Consider the following 17,409-nt stretch of genomic DNA (forward strand, 5'->3'; position numbering starts at 1 on the left):
CCTCCACCCCCACCCCCCATCCTTCATTTCACTTCCCATTTCCAAGCTCGCTGTCTTTCCGTCCAAGCGGAACTTGTCACCTCTTCACTTTCCACATCCTTTTATTCCTCTGCCATCACTCAGGGAGAGAAACAAACGGACAGATGTCTTCTTTTCGACCACCTGCAGACCTCTCCACCTACTCATTAGCGCTGTTCCTTCTGCAGCCTGCATCCAGACCCACGTTTATGCCCACTGTCAGTGACACTGGAGCTTTTCAACTTGGCAGCTATTGATCTGCAACGATTTCCTGTCAGTAGATGTGAAGATAGAATACTTGAAAATGGTAATGTGTATGTGCATTTGTATGTGTGTGTGTGTGTGTGTGTGTGTGTGTGTGTGCGCGCGCATACTTTGAGCTATATGTGAATGGGTGGATCTTTGAAAAAGCAGTAGTTTATAAAGCGTTTGACAACTGCTGACCTCTCATTCGCAAAACTTATGTTTGTCCATCTCATTTGCACAGAGGACAATGTGCATATTCTTTTGTAGGCCATTATCTTTCAAATGAACTTGTCCATCCTCCAAAAGTGGAACAGAAGGTTGGTGACCCTTCCTCCTAGCTATTTTCCCAATGGAGAGAGTGACAAACCCCTTTAGCCACGTTCAGATGATTGCAGTCATTGACAAAGAACGTTGATTGTTACATACTCATTACCCTATACGGTTAACGAGGATTTTGGAGCCTAAACTTATTGGGGGGAAAAAAAGATAACAAGATGATCAGTAAAACTGTGTAAAGCTGAATATTTTATAGATAAAGCAGTTTAACAGACATACAGTAAATGTATGGGCCTTTTCCCCGGTCGAAACGCAGATGTTCTGTTCTGGTTCTGTTCATTTTGGCGGCATGCCAAGGAAAGCACACAAAGCAGAGGACTTCGTGATGCCAAATCCTGGAGGAGCATTTGTTTTAGTAATTTGAGTTCTTTTTCTTATGACTAATACCAGACACTTATTTTCAATTCTTATTCAGTTCATAAGGAGAAGATGTAAATAAATCAGAGGGCCTGGAGTGTTCCTCCACTGGAAGCCATTACTTCTGCATGAATTCTCAACAAGTATTGGCAACGGATCAAACAATACAGATAAGAGAGAGACAGGTCTTTTGTCTCCATAGGCTCATTAGACTTGCTGATGTAGCCAAAGTGTTATTTAACTGAAGTTTTTGATCATGCCCTTCTGTCTCGCAAAGATCTCAAGATTACTCAAGATAAGGAACTCAGCTCTCCATCATCATGCTAAAGGAGAACGTTTGATAATCCCCTTTTTATTAAGTGTGGCAGTATGACCCATCATATAGCATTTTTCAAAACAAACTGATAAGTTGTACTTTTTTCATTTTTATTTCTGCTTTGATGACCATTGTTAAAAGCGTTATTCAAATAAAATTGACTGAATATTAAAGTCGCCTATTCATTATCAGTGTTTGCCACAGGTCTAAAGATTCTTGCAGTGGTAGCCCAAAAAACATATACTGTACGGCGTTATAGCCTCTGTAGTCCAACTGGAAGCCAATGGTGACCATTGTATTTGTCCCCATTTTGTAAGGTTGGACCTCCGGTCAACATTCACACACACATTCACACACTACGGGCAATCTGGAAACACCAATTAGCCTAATCTGCATGTCTTTGGCCTGCGGGAGTAGAACATGCAAACTCCATGCACACAGACCCAACGTGGGAATCAAACCCAGGACCTGAAGGTGTAAGCCAACAGCGCTAGCCACTGAGCCACCGTGCTGTGTATCATAACATTTCCTTTTTTTTTTCAGCACAATCTAGGCAATATGATAAACTTAATTTTAACCAACTATACAAAAAAGACTTTAAAATAGCACAGATTTATAAGATTGCGTGTTTTTGTGGTTGTTTCTGTAAAGAACATGGCTGCATGATGTATTATCTGAAACTGCCAATTAGAATGATCTCCACTCCCTATTTGGCTGGTTGTGTGTCACACGTGTCACGCTGTGCTGCAGCAATCTGGGCTGCTATGTTAATAGACATGGGCGGTGCCAGGAAGAGGCCTGGGGGTGCTTTAGCTACTGTACATGTTGGATAACTATAGCACAGCCCCAACACTCACAAGAAATATCTATGTATATTGGATATATGATTTTGGATATGGTACATTTTTGCATCTTACCTGTTAGCGCAGAATGAACTGTATGTTGATAATTTTCACAGCTTTAGGGCAGTGTTTTTTATTTGAAGATGTCTAATGCATGATTTTTCCCCTCTCTTGCCTGTTATGAATTTAATGGCTTTGTTACCATTTGTGTACAGTAACATTAGGTCTCTGGGATGGAATACTATTGATTTATTAGTCACGGTGTTGGTACCCGCCAGCATGATTTTTGATCTTATGTTGATTCAGTGACTGAAATGTACACACACCTGTGTGTACGACCGCTTGTGTGCAAACCCTGGCCATGCAACAAAAAACTAAACTTAATAAAACGAAGATTTATGTTTTATATATATATATTTTTTTTTTTAGCTTTAAAATTAAGATAACAGGACAGAAGTCTTGTAGAACCACTTTGTCCAAATATGCATATATACATATACATATACAGTATATATATTCAAATATGCATATATTCTGTCCTGTTATCTTAAATTTTAAAGATAAAAGTAAAGCAGTCCACTCAATAAGTATCGTGAGATCAAATGATCCATATTGTGAGGTTTTTGTATCGCAAAATATTGAATTATGTTTTCCCCCGCCCTTACTATTCCATATAAAAACCCCTTATATTTAATGACGTGTACGTAATAGTCATGTCAACCTAATCAAGCCCTCATTTTGTACAATTGTTTAAAATGACTTTCCTGTACCACTAATCAGGACAAAAAGATACTAATGTTCTGCTAACGTAATGGCTGCTGCTAATACCAATCTCGCTCTCTCTCTCTCTCTCTCTCTCGCTCACACACACACATACACACATACCACTTACTCTGTATATGAAATGTTCATTAAATCATTAGTTCATTAATTTTCTATACCGCTTTATCCTGTGTACAGTGTCGCGGGGGGCCTGGAGCCTATCCCAGGAGACCCAGGGTACGAGCCGGGGTACATCCTAGACTGTGCCAATCCATCGCATGGTATATATAAAATATGTGATAAATAAATTATAAGTATCTAATATTAAATATTATAAGAAACATGTAATATGTAACCCCGCCCCCTTCAGTCACATTTTCGTTGCAATGTTGATGTTTTAATGCAAATTTGGGATCATTCTTAAACAATGAAACAGTCATGCTCATGCACCCCAGTAAACTTGTTTTTACTCGTTCTCACTCTCAATCATTCACTGTACCACTTATACTATACAGGGTTGCTGCTGCCTCGGGGTACAAGGCGGGGTACACCCTGGACAGGGTGCCAATCCATCACAGAGCGCTCACAAGCACACAAACTCACACACTGCAGGCAACTTGGAAACGCCAATTAGCCACCAAGCACAGAGAGAACATGCGAACTCCAGATCCTGGAGGTGCGAGGCCGCAGTGCCAAACACTAAATCCAGCATGGTGTCCAACTTGCTTTCAAGAAACAAAATTTCAGAGCTTATGTTTAATAAAATTAATTTTTTATGCATTATATTGCACATCATTTGTTTTATTATGTGTTGTTTAGAGTCTAAATGCATCACACAAGACATATGTGTCCTTACTAAATCGTACCTTTTAAGCTGGAAATGGAATTTTCAGGCAGGGTTTATTTTGGATGTTATAACTGAGACACAAATGTATTGTCTTATATCGAATTTGAATAATGTGTATTGCTTTTCCCCTACCTTACCCTTTGTAACTGTCAAATCTATTACAACTTCAGTCTTGATGTGATGTAAAATGAGGTCAGTTCTCAAAGGTATTATACCAAAAAAAAGTAAAATAAAGCTTCAAAGCTTAAGGAATAAACTATGCTGTGTTAAATGTTAGAAGTATTAAAATGTTTTAACCGAATTCCTTTTGAACTTCAGCTGTAAAATTGTGACGAGCAGGAATCAATGTTTTAAAATTCAGATACGTTTTTTTGAACAGCAGAATGCGTCCTGCCATCCCGGCCGCAGAGGGAATTGGAATGTCTGGCACGTTTTTATTACACTCCCCATCAGTGGGTCAGTAGGTTAGGCCAGTACAATCAGCTAGTGAGGAAATATCCGAGTGGCTGCTCCACATCATACACCCCATAGGACTATGAGAGCAAATTACACTGACTGAATACTGTTAAATTTTTTGAAGACGGAGACATAGCTGGCTTTAATTTCATTTTCAAGTTTTTTATGTGTAATTTCTCCACTTTTTCCTGAAGCTATGTAAGTATCAAGCCTGATGTACAGTAGATTCTGAAAAAAAAATCGAGTTACCACAAATAAAAATGTGCTGCAAATTTTGGAGTTGTTAATGGATCCTAATTACGAATTGGAGCTGCTAATGGATTTTACTTTCCTTTTGGCTTTCTATTTCAACAATCACAAGTTTGTGCTCTATTGTAGCAAAAATGATGCATGCTGCCACCCTGATATTTTATAGGAACTGTGACATCACATGTCAAATTATTTATCTATAAATATATTGTTTGGCAAAGTTTCCCGCCATACAGTTCAAGTTGCTATTTAGTAGAGGGAGGAGCGCCTGTGTTAGCGGCGGTAGAGCAGGAGGTAGTGTTCCTTCATAGTGATCTAACTAGTCGTTCCTAAATGGAGCCTGCCTCCATAGAGTCCCTCTGCTTGCTGGACCAGAGCATGTCGTCAAGACAACCAGAAGCCACAAAGAGCCTTCTCAGTCTCTTTCACAGGCACGAGAGAGAGGGGCTTTTGTGCAGGGTTGTGGCGCTCTGGGTGGGTGTTAATGTATGCATTTTTATCTGCAGGACAGATGAATAAGCATGTGAGCTTATCTTTGTCTCATAGCATACTTACTGCCTCTAAGGCTCGCAGATATTTATCTTCTAGAGATCTGTGATACGCCAAGAAGAAAATGAGTTGAGGAGACATTTAAGAGTCAGATTTATGAACACACTTATTGACATGAATAGTCTATAATTCTTTTTGCGGGAAAGCACTTTCAAAAGCATGCCGTAGTGACTTGTGAAAGAAATGACATCGGAGGCACTGCATATTATTAAATCATGCTCACATTGCTTATGTTTCTTTATGTGTCTTTCTCTGTATCAGGATGTTTATTTATGATCAGCCCCATTTTATTATATAAGTAAAACTGTCTGGAGCTTGCAAAATTTATGTTGGGTCTGGAGACATCCTTGTCATGAAACACACCGAGTGGCATGTTGTGTGACTGCAGGGCATTAGAGCAGGTGTGACGATCCTATCCTTCTCAATTGTCCATTCATGATTTGAACACCTGGGACAGATTTTAATAACAAGTCTGCACAGGAACCAAGTCATTATAAGGCTTTGTAGCACATCATGCTGCACTTCTCCCCAGACAATAACGAATAGCAGTCAAAAATACTGCAAATTCAACAGCTTCATACTAAACCTGGAAAATCACTCTAAATAACAGTACTGATAACGTTATTGAAAATATGAATTTCTGATATCGCTCTCTCTCTCTATAGGGTTGGGAAAAGTAATCCGCATTTAATTCACCTGCATTCAAATATACTTGCATAGTTACATAGTCGCTTTACCCTATAGGCTAAGCTGTCTTTACACAGCAGATCCCACTCATGGTCTAGTCACCTTGCTAACTGCAAGAATAGGGAGGTTTATACAAAAAAATTTAAACTGTTCAATTATCTTGGTATAAATATATATGACTTCAACCATTGCATAAAAATAAGATTTTGTGTCACCAGCACAGACACAGTGCGTAACCATTCATGCATGCAGTTCTGTTATTTATCCTACCGTAGTGATTGCTAATACATTTTTTAAAAAAAGAAGCAAAACCACAAAAGCTCAGTGTGGGATCCTGTGTGTATCAAGCTCAAATAAATGTTTTGAATAGGTTTTGTCATCCTGGCAAACTGTCAGCCTCATCAATGTGCTTTTCTGGTGCTGGAATCTCCAACCCGAGATTCTCCACCCATACGTAGGTTTTCTACAGAACGGTTTTGAAGCTCAACCGTGGGAGCTCTGATCGGCAGAAGTTAACTCCATGTATACACTCCGTTATAGCTATAGAAAAACTCCATTCGAGTATAAAAAACCCAGCTGTAGTTTTGCTCATGTCAGCAGCAAAGAAGTTTAAATTTAAATTTCTAAGGTTGAGATAAAGCTGAGTAATTCTAATTTTATTATCAACTCATCTTAAATAAAATTTATTTGTTGGCTTAAAAAACAACCCTATTATATTCGTGGAATAAAATCTAGTATTCATCTGACGGTTTAATTAACCTGTACTCACAACTGGGACCGTTGAAGCATGACTGAACACAGTGGACAATGACTGGTTGGAGTCCAATAGAAAGAGACCATGCTGAATAATTGAAAAGCCCCGAGACCACTTTGCTTTGGCAAAACTCCCCTGGATGTCTGGCCACTTTTTGGCTCTATAGCTGTTAGTGTGGGGCCAGTGGCGAAGGGCTAAAATAGCTTTTCTGCTTAAGAAGCAGGTGTGCCTCTCCTCTGTATGTCATGTCTAGTTATTCTGCTCTCTTTTGACGATATTTGTTCCTCTAAGGGAGCATTGGACTTCAGTCTACTAAACTATATCATGAAAGCAGCAGTAATAGATTGTAAGCTTTGGGTTTTTTTTTCCTTTCTTTTACAGATTCTTACAAATTGCAAACCTTTTTATTCTTAAAAAAAAGAGAAAATATTTGGTGCAATTAGCAGCATTTTCATTCCTCCTACACTTTTTTCATGATTTTCCTTTTTGTGATGAGAGATCAAAACCACATTGACATTACATTCGCGTTAAAGCACTCTTTTACTTGGGTTCATTGTCATGTATTAAATAAAATATAGTTATCCTGGAAACACTTTCTTAATGAGAGAGATTAGATGTCTGGGATGGAAATAAGGGTAGGTGGGATGCAAGAGCAGGTGAGGTTTTTTAAAGCATATTAGTTAGTGCACTAAATCAAAAGAAAGGCCGGTAACCAGGGCAAGGATTTGCCATTAGCATTAGCAAAGTCTTAACCACTAGGGACATAACCCTTCAAAAAAAGTTTTTGGGATAGGCACATAACTTGAAACTCGGCATCAAAACAGGACCTAGGTTAAGGACTTGGAATCACTATTAGTTCGGCTCAGCATTAACTTGAGCATAAGAGCAGAAAAGCATTTTAGAACACAGCACATCAAAAACAACATAAAAATTCCATCAGGTTCCGCTCCTAACAGTCAAGAATAGGATTTTAAGGCTATCATGGGATTAGACTTAACCTGGGCTTAGCTTTTGGTCCAGTATATGTATATATGGATATGGGGTTTAGCAAATGCACAAGGAAAGGAAAATATGATGTGGGTATTTCTATTGATGATACTAAATATGTGTTAGATATTAACATAATGTATGTATTTAGATATAGCTCTCATACTTCAGTGATAGTCCCAGCCTGATTATCACATCAGCTGGCATTAATTTAAAAAAAAAAAGCCTAGACCAGTTTGAAAGCAGAAAATTTTATTGAAAAATATAGGCAACAACGAAAAAAGCTAAATATTTAACACACCTCTTGGTTTTACATAAGGAAATCCTGTGTTTAAAACTGTGGATTGAAAATAGTTTGGATGTCTTCAAAATTACAATAAATAAACATGATTATTTGTGTCAGGTGCTGTATATCAATGACATCCACATTTGCAATCTACAGTTGGTCTGTGCACAGGTCTAGCCCGCTGGCACTGTCATAATTTCAGGGACAAATCTAATACTGCCAGAACAGTACCAAGTATACACTGGATGGCCATAAAGTCAGTGGACACCTAAGGATCATGTCCATATGTCACCCTATTCCAAAGTTGTTCCCCCTAGTGCTGCCCTATCAGCTTCCAACAGCTTTCTGCTCATTCATCCCCAAGGGCATCGGAGAGGTCAGGCACTAATGTTGGGTGAGGGGGCCTGCAGTGCAGTTAATGTTCCATTTTATCCCAAGGATGATGAGGTCTGGGCTCTACACAGACAAGGTGAGGTCTTCGACTCAAACCTTAGCAGTCTTCAAAGCACTTGTTTTGCGTACAGAGGCATTGTCACGTCGGAACATGTTTGGGCCCCTTAATTCAAGTGACGGGAAATCGTAATGCTATATCATCCAAAGTCATTATAGACAATTGTGTGCTTTCATCTTTATAAAAAAAGGTTTGGGAACAACAACATATGGGTGTGATGGTCATCATTTCACCAAAAAAACGTAAAAGGTAAGCACGACTAAAATACTTAAAAGCACGAAACCTTAAATAAATAAATGTTAAATAAACATCTTTTTTTTTAAAAAAACCTTCAACACATCAATGATCAGTTGCTTGGTTTTAAAAAAATATATATTCATTAACATTCAGACTAAGCGAAGCATCTGCTGCAAGCCAGGGGGAAAAAACCTTTGCAGCTGTGAGATTTTCTTGACATTTTATCTAGTTGGTTTAATCTGAATTCATCTGACTACTGAAGCTGCTGTTGGCCAAAAGCTTACAAAGCATGTATGGGATCTTGTTTTTGAAAGGCATTCCTGAGAAGATATGCGCAGAATTTCTTAAACATTAGATGTACCATGGAACACTATCAAGGCCATTATTACACACCACAGTTTGCAGAGAATAGTCTGAAAAGAAATGTCCAGTTATGGCAGTTCTCTGGGCAAAAATGTTGAAAAAAAATGTTGTGCTAGACTTCAGAGCAAAAGGCCAGACAGATTAAAGGTAAGAGAAAGACAACAGTAACACAAATAACGATACATTACAACAGAGGGATGCCAAGAAGCATCCCTGAATGTACAAAACATTGTATCTTTAAGCAGATGGGCCACAGCAGCAGAAGGCCACACTGGGTACCTTCTCAGCTTAACCACTCCTATGAGCTAGGAACAAGAAACTGAGGCTATAATTTGCATGGACTCAAGAAAATTGTAAAACAGAATATTGAAAACCTTGGCCTGGTCTGATGAGACTCACTTTCTGCTCCGAAGTCCGGAAAGTAGAGTCAGAATTTAATAAAAACAACACAAAAACAGGCGGCTTGGGGGCGTAGTGGTTAGCACTGCGGCTGCACACATTTAATGTTGAGGGTTTGATTTCCACCTCCGGTCTGGGGATGGAGTTTGTGTGTTCTCCCCATGTTTGGTGGGTTTCCTCCAGATACTCCCGATTTCCTCCCACAGTCCACGACATGCAGATTTGCATTTTCAAATTTCCCAAAATGTGTTTTTGTGTGTCTGTGTGTGCCATGCAATGTCCAGTCCAAGCTATACTCCAAGTCTCCCTCCGTGACCCTGGACACAGGATAAGCGTTATGAATGAATGGATGAATTAATAAATGGACATGAAAGCATGGATCCATCCTGCTTTATATGAAATGATCATGCTGGTCGGTTTGGTATAAGGTTGTGGAGGATATTTCTTGGCACACTTTTGGCCAAACACACCCATAGCCACAGCTTGCTTAAATAATGCGGCTGAACATGTCCGTCCCTTTATGACAACAGGATAACGTGCCATGTATCACAGTAAAAATCATCTTAAATTGGGTACTTGAACATGACAACGAGTTCACTGTATTCAAATAGTCTCCACCGTCACCAGATCTCAACCCAGTACATAGACATATCTACAAGGTATATAAAAAGCATATGCTTGTTGTTGGTCTTTCGGCTGCTCCCGGCAAGGGGTCGCCACAGCGGAATACCAAGTCCACACTACAACATGGCACAGGTTTTACTTCGGATGCTCTTCCTGATGCAACCCTCCCATTTTATCCGGGCTTGGGACCGGCACTGCATCCAGTGGCTGGGGTTTGGGCACTGGCTGGGAATCGAACCCACTACTACTGAGCCCATAGAGCATATGAGAAGCATATGAATAAAGAATATAAATCACAAGTTAAAAAAAAAAAAGTAGAGCGTCTTTGGGATGTGGTGGAAAAAAAATAAAACCCAAAAAATATTACCAATTTCTAACACTATAATTATATTTTTGCATATAAAAACAATAAAAACATTTACATTAGAAAAATAAAATAGAATAAAACAAAGAGATATTAAAAAAAAATTACCTTGGCACTTGCTGCTTTAAAAATTCACCAGACAGTGGCTCCGTTTTCCTTTTGATGCCTTCTTGTATAACATGTAGCACAGTCACATAATGGGTTTTCATAAATCTGCCGCATTTTTTATTTGGAGTTGTATACTTTATAATCTGTTTCCATACAATGTATTGCTTCATCAATTGTTTTGATTTCGTGTTTTTTCAGTGTTTTTTGTTAAGAGAGTGTTTTTTCATTATCATGCTGTATAAGGCTGATACAATACTCCCACAACCCCACACGCACACACTCACAGTATACAGGACTTTACATCCATTCATATACACAGCAGAATATTTTGTGTATAGTTGTCAATAGTCATATTTACATGATATTTTGTGTAGTTTAGGGTCTGTTTTGTGTAATGCACTTTTTGGTTTAGTATACTGAGTGACTTCATGTTCTTGGGTTTTGTTAATGCCAGCATATGTGATAAAAGTCCTGTGTTTTTGTAAGTCTGGTTAATTAAATAATACGACCAGGCTCGATTCCCATCTCTATGAGCATGGAGTTTGCATGTTCTCCCTGTGCTTGGTGGGTTTCCTCCAGGTACTCCAGTTTCCTCCCACATTCCAAAGACATGCAGAGTAGGCTAATTGGCGTTCCCAAATTGCCCATGTTGTGTGAATGAGATTGTCAGTGAGTGTATGTGCTCTGTGAAGGATTGGCACCCCGTCCAGGGTGTACCCCGCCTTGTGCCCTAAGCTTCCTGGGATATGCTCCAGGCCCCCATGACTCTGAATACAGGATAAGGAATATGGACGATGAGTAATTAATACAAGCATTACAACCATTCTTGGGACCCAGGTGCTATGTCTTTACTAAACCTTGCACAAAATGTAAAATAAGCTTTGCTTGGCTTTACACTGATGCAAACAAGTTTTGATCGGCTACCAGAAGTATGTGCGAAACCTGCTTCACCATATATAGTAAGTGCAAAATTTGTAATTCATATGCTGAGGGTCTACTGTATTTTTTTCGAATCTATGCCACAATAAATTAAGGCAGCTCTAAAATTAAAGGTGGTTAAACCCAGCACTAGCTACTGTAGGGGTTCCTTATGGAGCAAAAAAAAAAGGTCACCTTCCAGCATGAAAAAGATTCAAAGGACAAATCCAAGTGAAATAGAGAGTGGCCACGTCAAAACCCAGATTAAAATTCTATCCAAAATATTTGGAATGACCTGAGAACAGCTGTGCAGAGATGATCCCAATACAATTCCACAGATCTGGAATCTGGATCTGCATTTTCATAAGGAACAGTGATGTGAAATTAAGAAATCAAGACATGTTATGTTGTTAGAGTCTTACCCAAAAAGACCGAGTGGTTACAACCAAAAGGTAACAAAGTATGAGTTAAGCGGTGTACACAATTATGCATCAAGGGGCTTTATCTTGGGTTTGTTGAAAAGGATCTAATGATCTAAAAACAAATCTTTGTTTTTGTTTTTTAATCATTAAAAAATTATCTATTATATTTTATTTTATTCTATTCTATTTATAGGCTGACTGCATCCAGGGTATAAACACTGTCACCAACAACAAAAACAACACCACAACAACAACAATAATAATAATAATAATAATAACAAAAACAACAATAATAATAATAATAATAATAATAAAAATGTAAGAAATTTGAATAATGATTATTTTGACACGTACTATATTGTGAGTGCAATTTAAACTGGGATATATAACTAATAAATTGACAATTTTACATTCAAATATATTTATCATGGCTAACAGCAAATAGTGGCACATATTATCTTATTAAGTGAATGTCTGTCAATATTTATTTATTACTTCTAAATTATAAAAAAAAAGAATATTCTAATTATGGACAAACTGAAAAACTACAAGAATTAATGTAATAAATTGCCATATAGTCCAAATTTGGATTTATATATATATATATATATATATATATATATATATATATATATATGTGCAGCAATACTAATCATACTACTACTACTAATAATAATAATTATTATTATTATTATTATTATTATTATAATAATAATACCCATTTATTCTTTGCTGCCAGTTGCTGGTCTAGTCAAAATATAAAAAATACTGTAGTTTCTCCACAAGGTTTAAAAATTAAAAAAAGAAAGAAAATTGTTGACCAAGATAGTGTAATGATCTGAATCAGGTTTTCACCTGTAGGTGTAGTTTTCCTGAAATTGTTTGTTAACTGCTTCAGCCCTTTTATTCTATGATTTGCCGTGGTTCAGGCACTAAGTGAGTGTGGCTAAGGGGGTGAGCACTTTCTAACTTCTGTTAATTATTAACATTTAACAAGTCCTTCTACTAAAAACAACTTCTCTGAAAAACCAGAAGCAAACATTTGTATCACTTTGTATATTTTATATATCTTAATATTTTACGCACATATCATGTAACTTTATTAAATTTCACAAAAACAAAAACATCTGGCATAGAGGGAGAGAGAGGGGGGCCCTTTGACAGAAACACACCCCTCTGTGTTATGGTGCATGTTCCCATTCTGTGCCTAACCTTTGGGTTCAGAGGTGGCCCTGTTTATAGTGCTAAGGGTCTAGTTGTCATGGGAACGCTGTATATGAGGACTTGAGTAGATGTTTGAGATGCCTCGAAGAGCCTGAGAACTTAGAGACAAGTCAAGCTTGATACCATTTAGATGTGCCAGACTCTCAATAGCTCTAATTGATTTGTGTATCTGTTATTGCTGTCATTACTCTGAAGGTTTTTAAACGCATACAGATATTAAGCAGTCACTGATCATTAACTTTTGTTCTTCTACACTTCTCAAATGTTTTATTAAATTGCTGGTAATTGCTGGTTTTGTTATTTAACAAAAATAGATCAATACAGTTTTGAAAACCTGAAACAATTATATTATACACCAAGCAGCCATACAAATAACACTGCAGAGCATTAACATATTAACACTAATTATCGATTATACACAGTTAAACTGTTAACAGGACCATGGGCACCCAAAGCTCACTTATACATTATAATGTATACTCACACACATACTAATAGAATTTATATCCAAATTGTATTAGTTTGTGGGAACCTTATCACCACACCTAAATGCGGTTTTTCCGTTGCCAGAGTTGTACAGTACAGTCGTGGCCAAAAAGTTTGGAGAATTACATAAATATTGGAAATTGGAAAAGTTGCTGCTTAAGTTTTTATAATAGCAATTTGCATATAATCCAGATTGTTGTCAACAGTAAAGCATCCTGAGACCATTCATGTGTGGGGTTGCTTGTTATCCAAGGGAGTGGGCTCACTCATAATTTTGCACAAAAAAACTGCCATGAATAAAGAATGCTACCAAAACACCCTCCAACAGCAACTTCTTCCAACAATCCAACAACAGTTTGGTGAAGAACAACGCATTTTCCAGCACGATGGAGCACCGTGCCATAAGGCAAAAGTGATAACTAAGTGGCTCGGGGACTAAAATGTTGAAATTTTGGGTCCATGGCCTGGAAACTCCCCAGATCTTAATCCCATTGAGAACTTGTGGTCAATCCTCAAGAGGTGGGTGGACAAACAAAAACCCACTAATTCTGACTCCAAGAAGTGATTATGGAAGAATGGGTTGCTATCAGTCAGGATTTGTCCCAGAAGTTGATTGAGAGCATGCCCAGTCGAATTGCAGAGGTCCTGAAAAAGAAGGACCAACACTACAAATACTGACTCTTTGCATAAATGTCATGCAATTGTCGATAAAAGCCTTTGAAACGTATGAAGTGCTTGTAATTATATTTCAGTACAAAACAACTGAAACAAAGACCTAAAAGCAGTTTAGCAGCAAACTTTGTGAAAACTAATATTTGTGCCATTCTCAAAACTTTTGGCCACGTCTGTACATTGTGGTTTTATAGGATGCTTTTGTATGCTGTAGCATTATAATTCCCCCAAATTATACAAGGTCGTGACCAGATCCCCACTGAACACCATTGGGATGAACCCTGCCTCAGGCCTGCTCACCCAACTGACCTTACTAATGCTTTTGTGAGTAAATGGGCAAACAAAGCCACACTCCAAAACTCTGTACTGGGATGTTCAACAAGCACATGTGGGTGAAACGGCCAGGTGTGTACAAACATTTGGCGAATATAATGCATATATAAACAAAAAGGCACAGTATGTATAGGTAATCATAAACATAAGCAGATAGGTTTAAAATGAAACTGATATTAATTGATAAAAAGTATTTGGACACTATAAAATATTTGTAAATATATTTTTTGTAAAAGTTACATAAAAATATATCACAGATTTTTTAAATGTTAAAAAAAAAACTTTCTTACAAGTTGCACCTTGGTGCCCTTACCAAAGACTTTTACATGCAACAAGAAGCAATCATGTTGAAGGTGCAAGCTTCCTTGGGTCTATATTATAAAAAAATATTTGATTGAGTGGCATGTTGGTTATCCCTGTTACCTGTCACCTTCAGGGCTGGGGGATCGAATCTCACGTCTGCTTGATGTGTGTTGAGGGTGCATGTTCGCCTAGTACTTGTGTTTCCTCCAGATTTTTAAAAAATACAATCCAAAAATTAACACAGTAGGTTTAATAATGTCTTTAACTTGTTTGTGTGTCTGTGCATGTATGTGTGCTTGTGCCATGATGGCAGTATGGCACCTCATCCAGGATGTACCCTGCCTTATGGTGCCTGAGATTGGCTTCAGGCCCCCTGTGATCATGCAGGTCTTTGGGCTGTAGGAGAAACCTGGAGTAAACCCACCCAGCATGGGAAGAACATGCGAACTCCATGCACAGAGAGATGGGAATTGAGCCCAGCCAGGGATCAAACCAGGACCCTGGAGGTGTAAAATGACAGTGCTAACCATTACATCACCGTGCCGCTGGAATAATTGGAACTTTGCCAGTAATTTATCTTGCACATTTGGACAAGATTTGTGTGTATGATCCTAATAACACCTTACCTGCAGTGAAGTGAAAGTGGAAGCATTTTGATATGGGGCTACTTCTCTGAAGTTGGTATACCAAGTATATTGTCATTTTTGTTTTTATTTATAAGTAGATCAAAGACAATTTGTGTAAATTTTAAGTTGCTATATACAATGCAAGTACACCTATCAGCTTAAATATTAAAACATAAGCATTATAACTACCTACTATAGGTTTGGGTTCCCCTTATGACACCAGGGCGAATCTGGCCCTTCGAGGCATGACTACACAAGATCCCTGGGTGTGTGCTACACTGTCTGACACCAGGACATTGGCAGCGGTTTCTCTGGGTGATGTGGGTTGTGGGTTGTCCTCCATGGATTAGATTTGTTTATACGGTGCATCCCACGGATTCCCAATTGGAATAGGATCTGTGGAGTTTGAAGGCCCTGGGGTCTTTGCCTGCTTGTATCTGCAATTTGTGCTGCATTGTGGGCTGCTGGCATGTGTGAGCCATGGGTGCCTGTGATCTCATCACCAGTCTACTAGTACAGAATGTAATCGCTAATCAATGCTAATCAATGTATTATATGGTATTAATTTTATGTCTGATCAGTGGATATTAAATAAGAAAATGTACAGTGATGTCATTTGACTGTAGATCCTCTTACAGTCCAGTATATTTATTAATAATTTTTTAAGCTGTATTTGTGTTCTTTTTTTGTATGATCTTCTATATTTCACTAGTGACCAGAAGAGTAAGTTAGACTACTGGGAAAATCGATTTTGAAAAGGTTGTATGATGAGCATGATCTAGTAGTGTCTGTCTAGACAAAGTCTCTCTCTCTCTCTCTCTCAGCATCGTAGATGTCTCCCCGTCTTGGGCTTCTGCTATTGTTGTCTCTCACTCACTTTGTAGATCCAAGTAGTAAGCAGCTGCCATTTTTTTTCTTTTCTTTTTTTTTTTATATAGAAATGGTGTCCATCTGCAATAACTAGTAGTTTGAAGACAACTCAGCTCCATTCTAGCTCCTAATGCTATTAAATTGATAGCTGAAAAGCTTTTTTTTTCACAGCGTGAAACTCGCCTCAACACTCTTTCACATGGTGAATGGTCACATTGTCCTCTGGGAATAATAAAAAAAGGTTTCTTAATCACCCAGAGTGGCAACTTCTCATGTTCATTGTCATGCTCAATGAGACGTGGCACTCTATTTAGACTATCAAATGCGGAGTCGGTTCCAAGCTTTCAACAACGGACATTAGTGTCTGTCCCTCCTCTCTGTAACTCTGGTGTGGTACTGTATGTCACTGCAGTCTGGCCCTTGGCTCCACAGTACTTACCGTTTAGCCTGTAGCCAGTCAGCTGACCGGGCAGAAAGGGTATTCTTGGTAGTAGTTTTGTATTGTCTTTTGTGTGACGTTTGTTTTAAAAGTGAAGGCATGATAAAGATTTGATTAAAGGATCAATGAAACAGAAATAAACCTCACCATTGACTAAGGAAAAACACACTTGGTGTGGTTGGGATCAAATATGATTTTTCAGGGTAAATGAACTCAGCAATGTCCATGATGAAAAGCGAAAGAAAGAGCGAGATCTGTGGAGAAAGTGATATGTAGAAAATGTGAAGGATAAACAGACCCATCAGTTGATTACATGATTAAGTACTCTACATTATTAAGCTGCTAGTCATCACATCTAATTGATAAAAAGCAATAAAACATGGGATAAAATGAGCATGTTAGCACTTTCATCATGATTTATCTATAGTATGTTTTCTTTAATGCCTTTTACATTAACAACATTTTAAGAAAGATTTTTGTTCTTATCTAGGAATCATGGACATGTTTTATGCTACATGATAACCAAAAGGACAGAGGCCACTCCAACTTATTCTTCCTGCCAATGGTATGAATGTTTTAATATTTTAACATACAGTATAAACATGTACAGCCACAGTAGAACACTGCTGACCAGATCATTAGTTAAGAAGAGAGAACAGAGGCATGCTCTGTTACTTATTTAAGCAATATCAGTCCATCTGGGCTGAGAGGAAGTGCTGTTGTACTAAATATCAGCATGGTTGTGTAGCACTAGGACGCAGGCCTTGTGCCTAAGAGATCACAGCTGTGCGGAGAAATTCAGCACAACCTCTTGTGTGAAATTGCATTTGTACAACAGTTCTACAAACGGCATTTATTATCAACTGATTATGGATATG

The 17,409-nt window shown here is 38.1% G+C and overlaps 1 protein-coding gene across 1 annotated transcript in view; it reads left to right on the forward strand.

The window, feature by feature from the left end:
* Nucleotides 1-17,409, forward strand: part of plxnb1a (plexin b1a) — a 58,968-nt gene that overhangs the window by 12,693 nt on the left and 28,866 nt on the right. The window contains exon 2 of the mRNA XM_053482680.1: nucleotides 17,022-17,096. Coding sequence (XP_053338655.1) covers nucleotides 17,047-17,096 — 50 coding nt within the window. The 5' untranslated portion in view covers nucleotides 17,022-17,046. The remainder of the gene's footprint in view (nucleotides 1-17,021; nucleotides 17,097-17,409) is intronic.

The sequence above is a fragment of the Clarias gariepinus genome, chromosome 22 (genome assembly GCF_024256425.1).
Source record: "Clarias gariepinus isolate MV-2021 ecotype Netherlands chromosome 22, CGAR_prim_01v2, whole genome shotgun sequence".
NCBI classification, from domain to species: Eukaryota; Metazoa; Chordata; class Actinopteri; order Siluriformes; family Clariidae; genus Clarias; species Clarias gariepinus.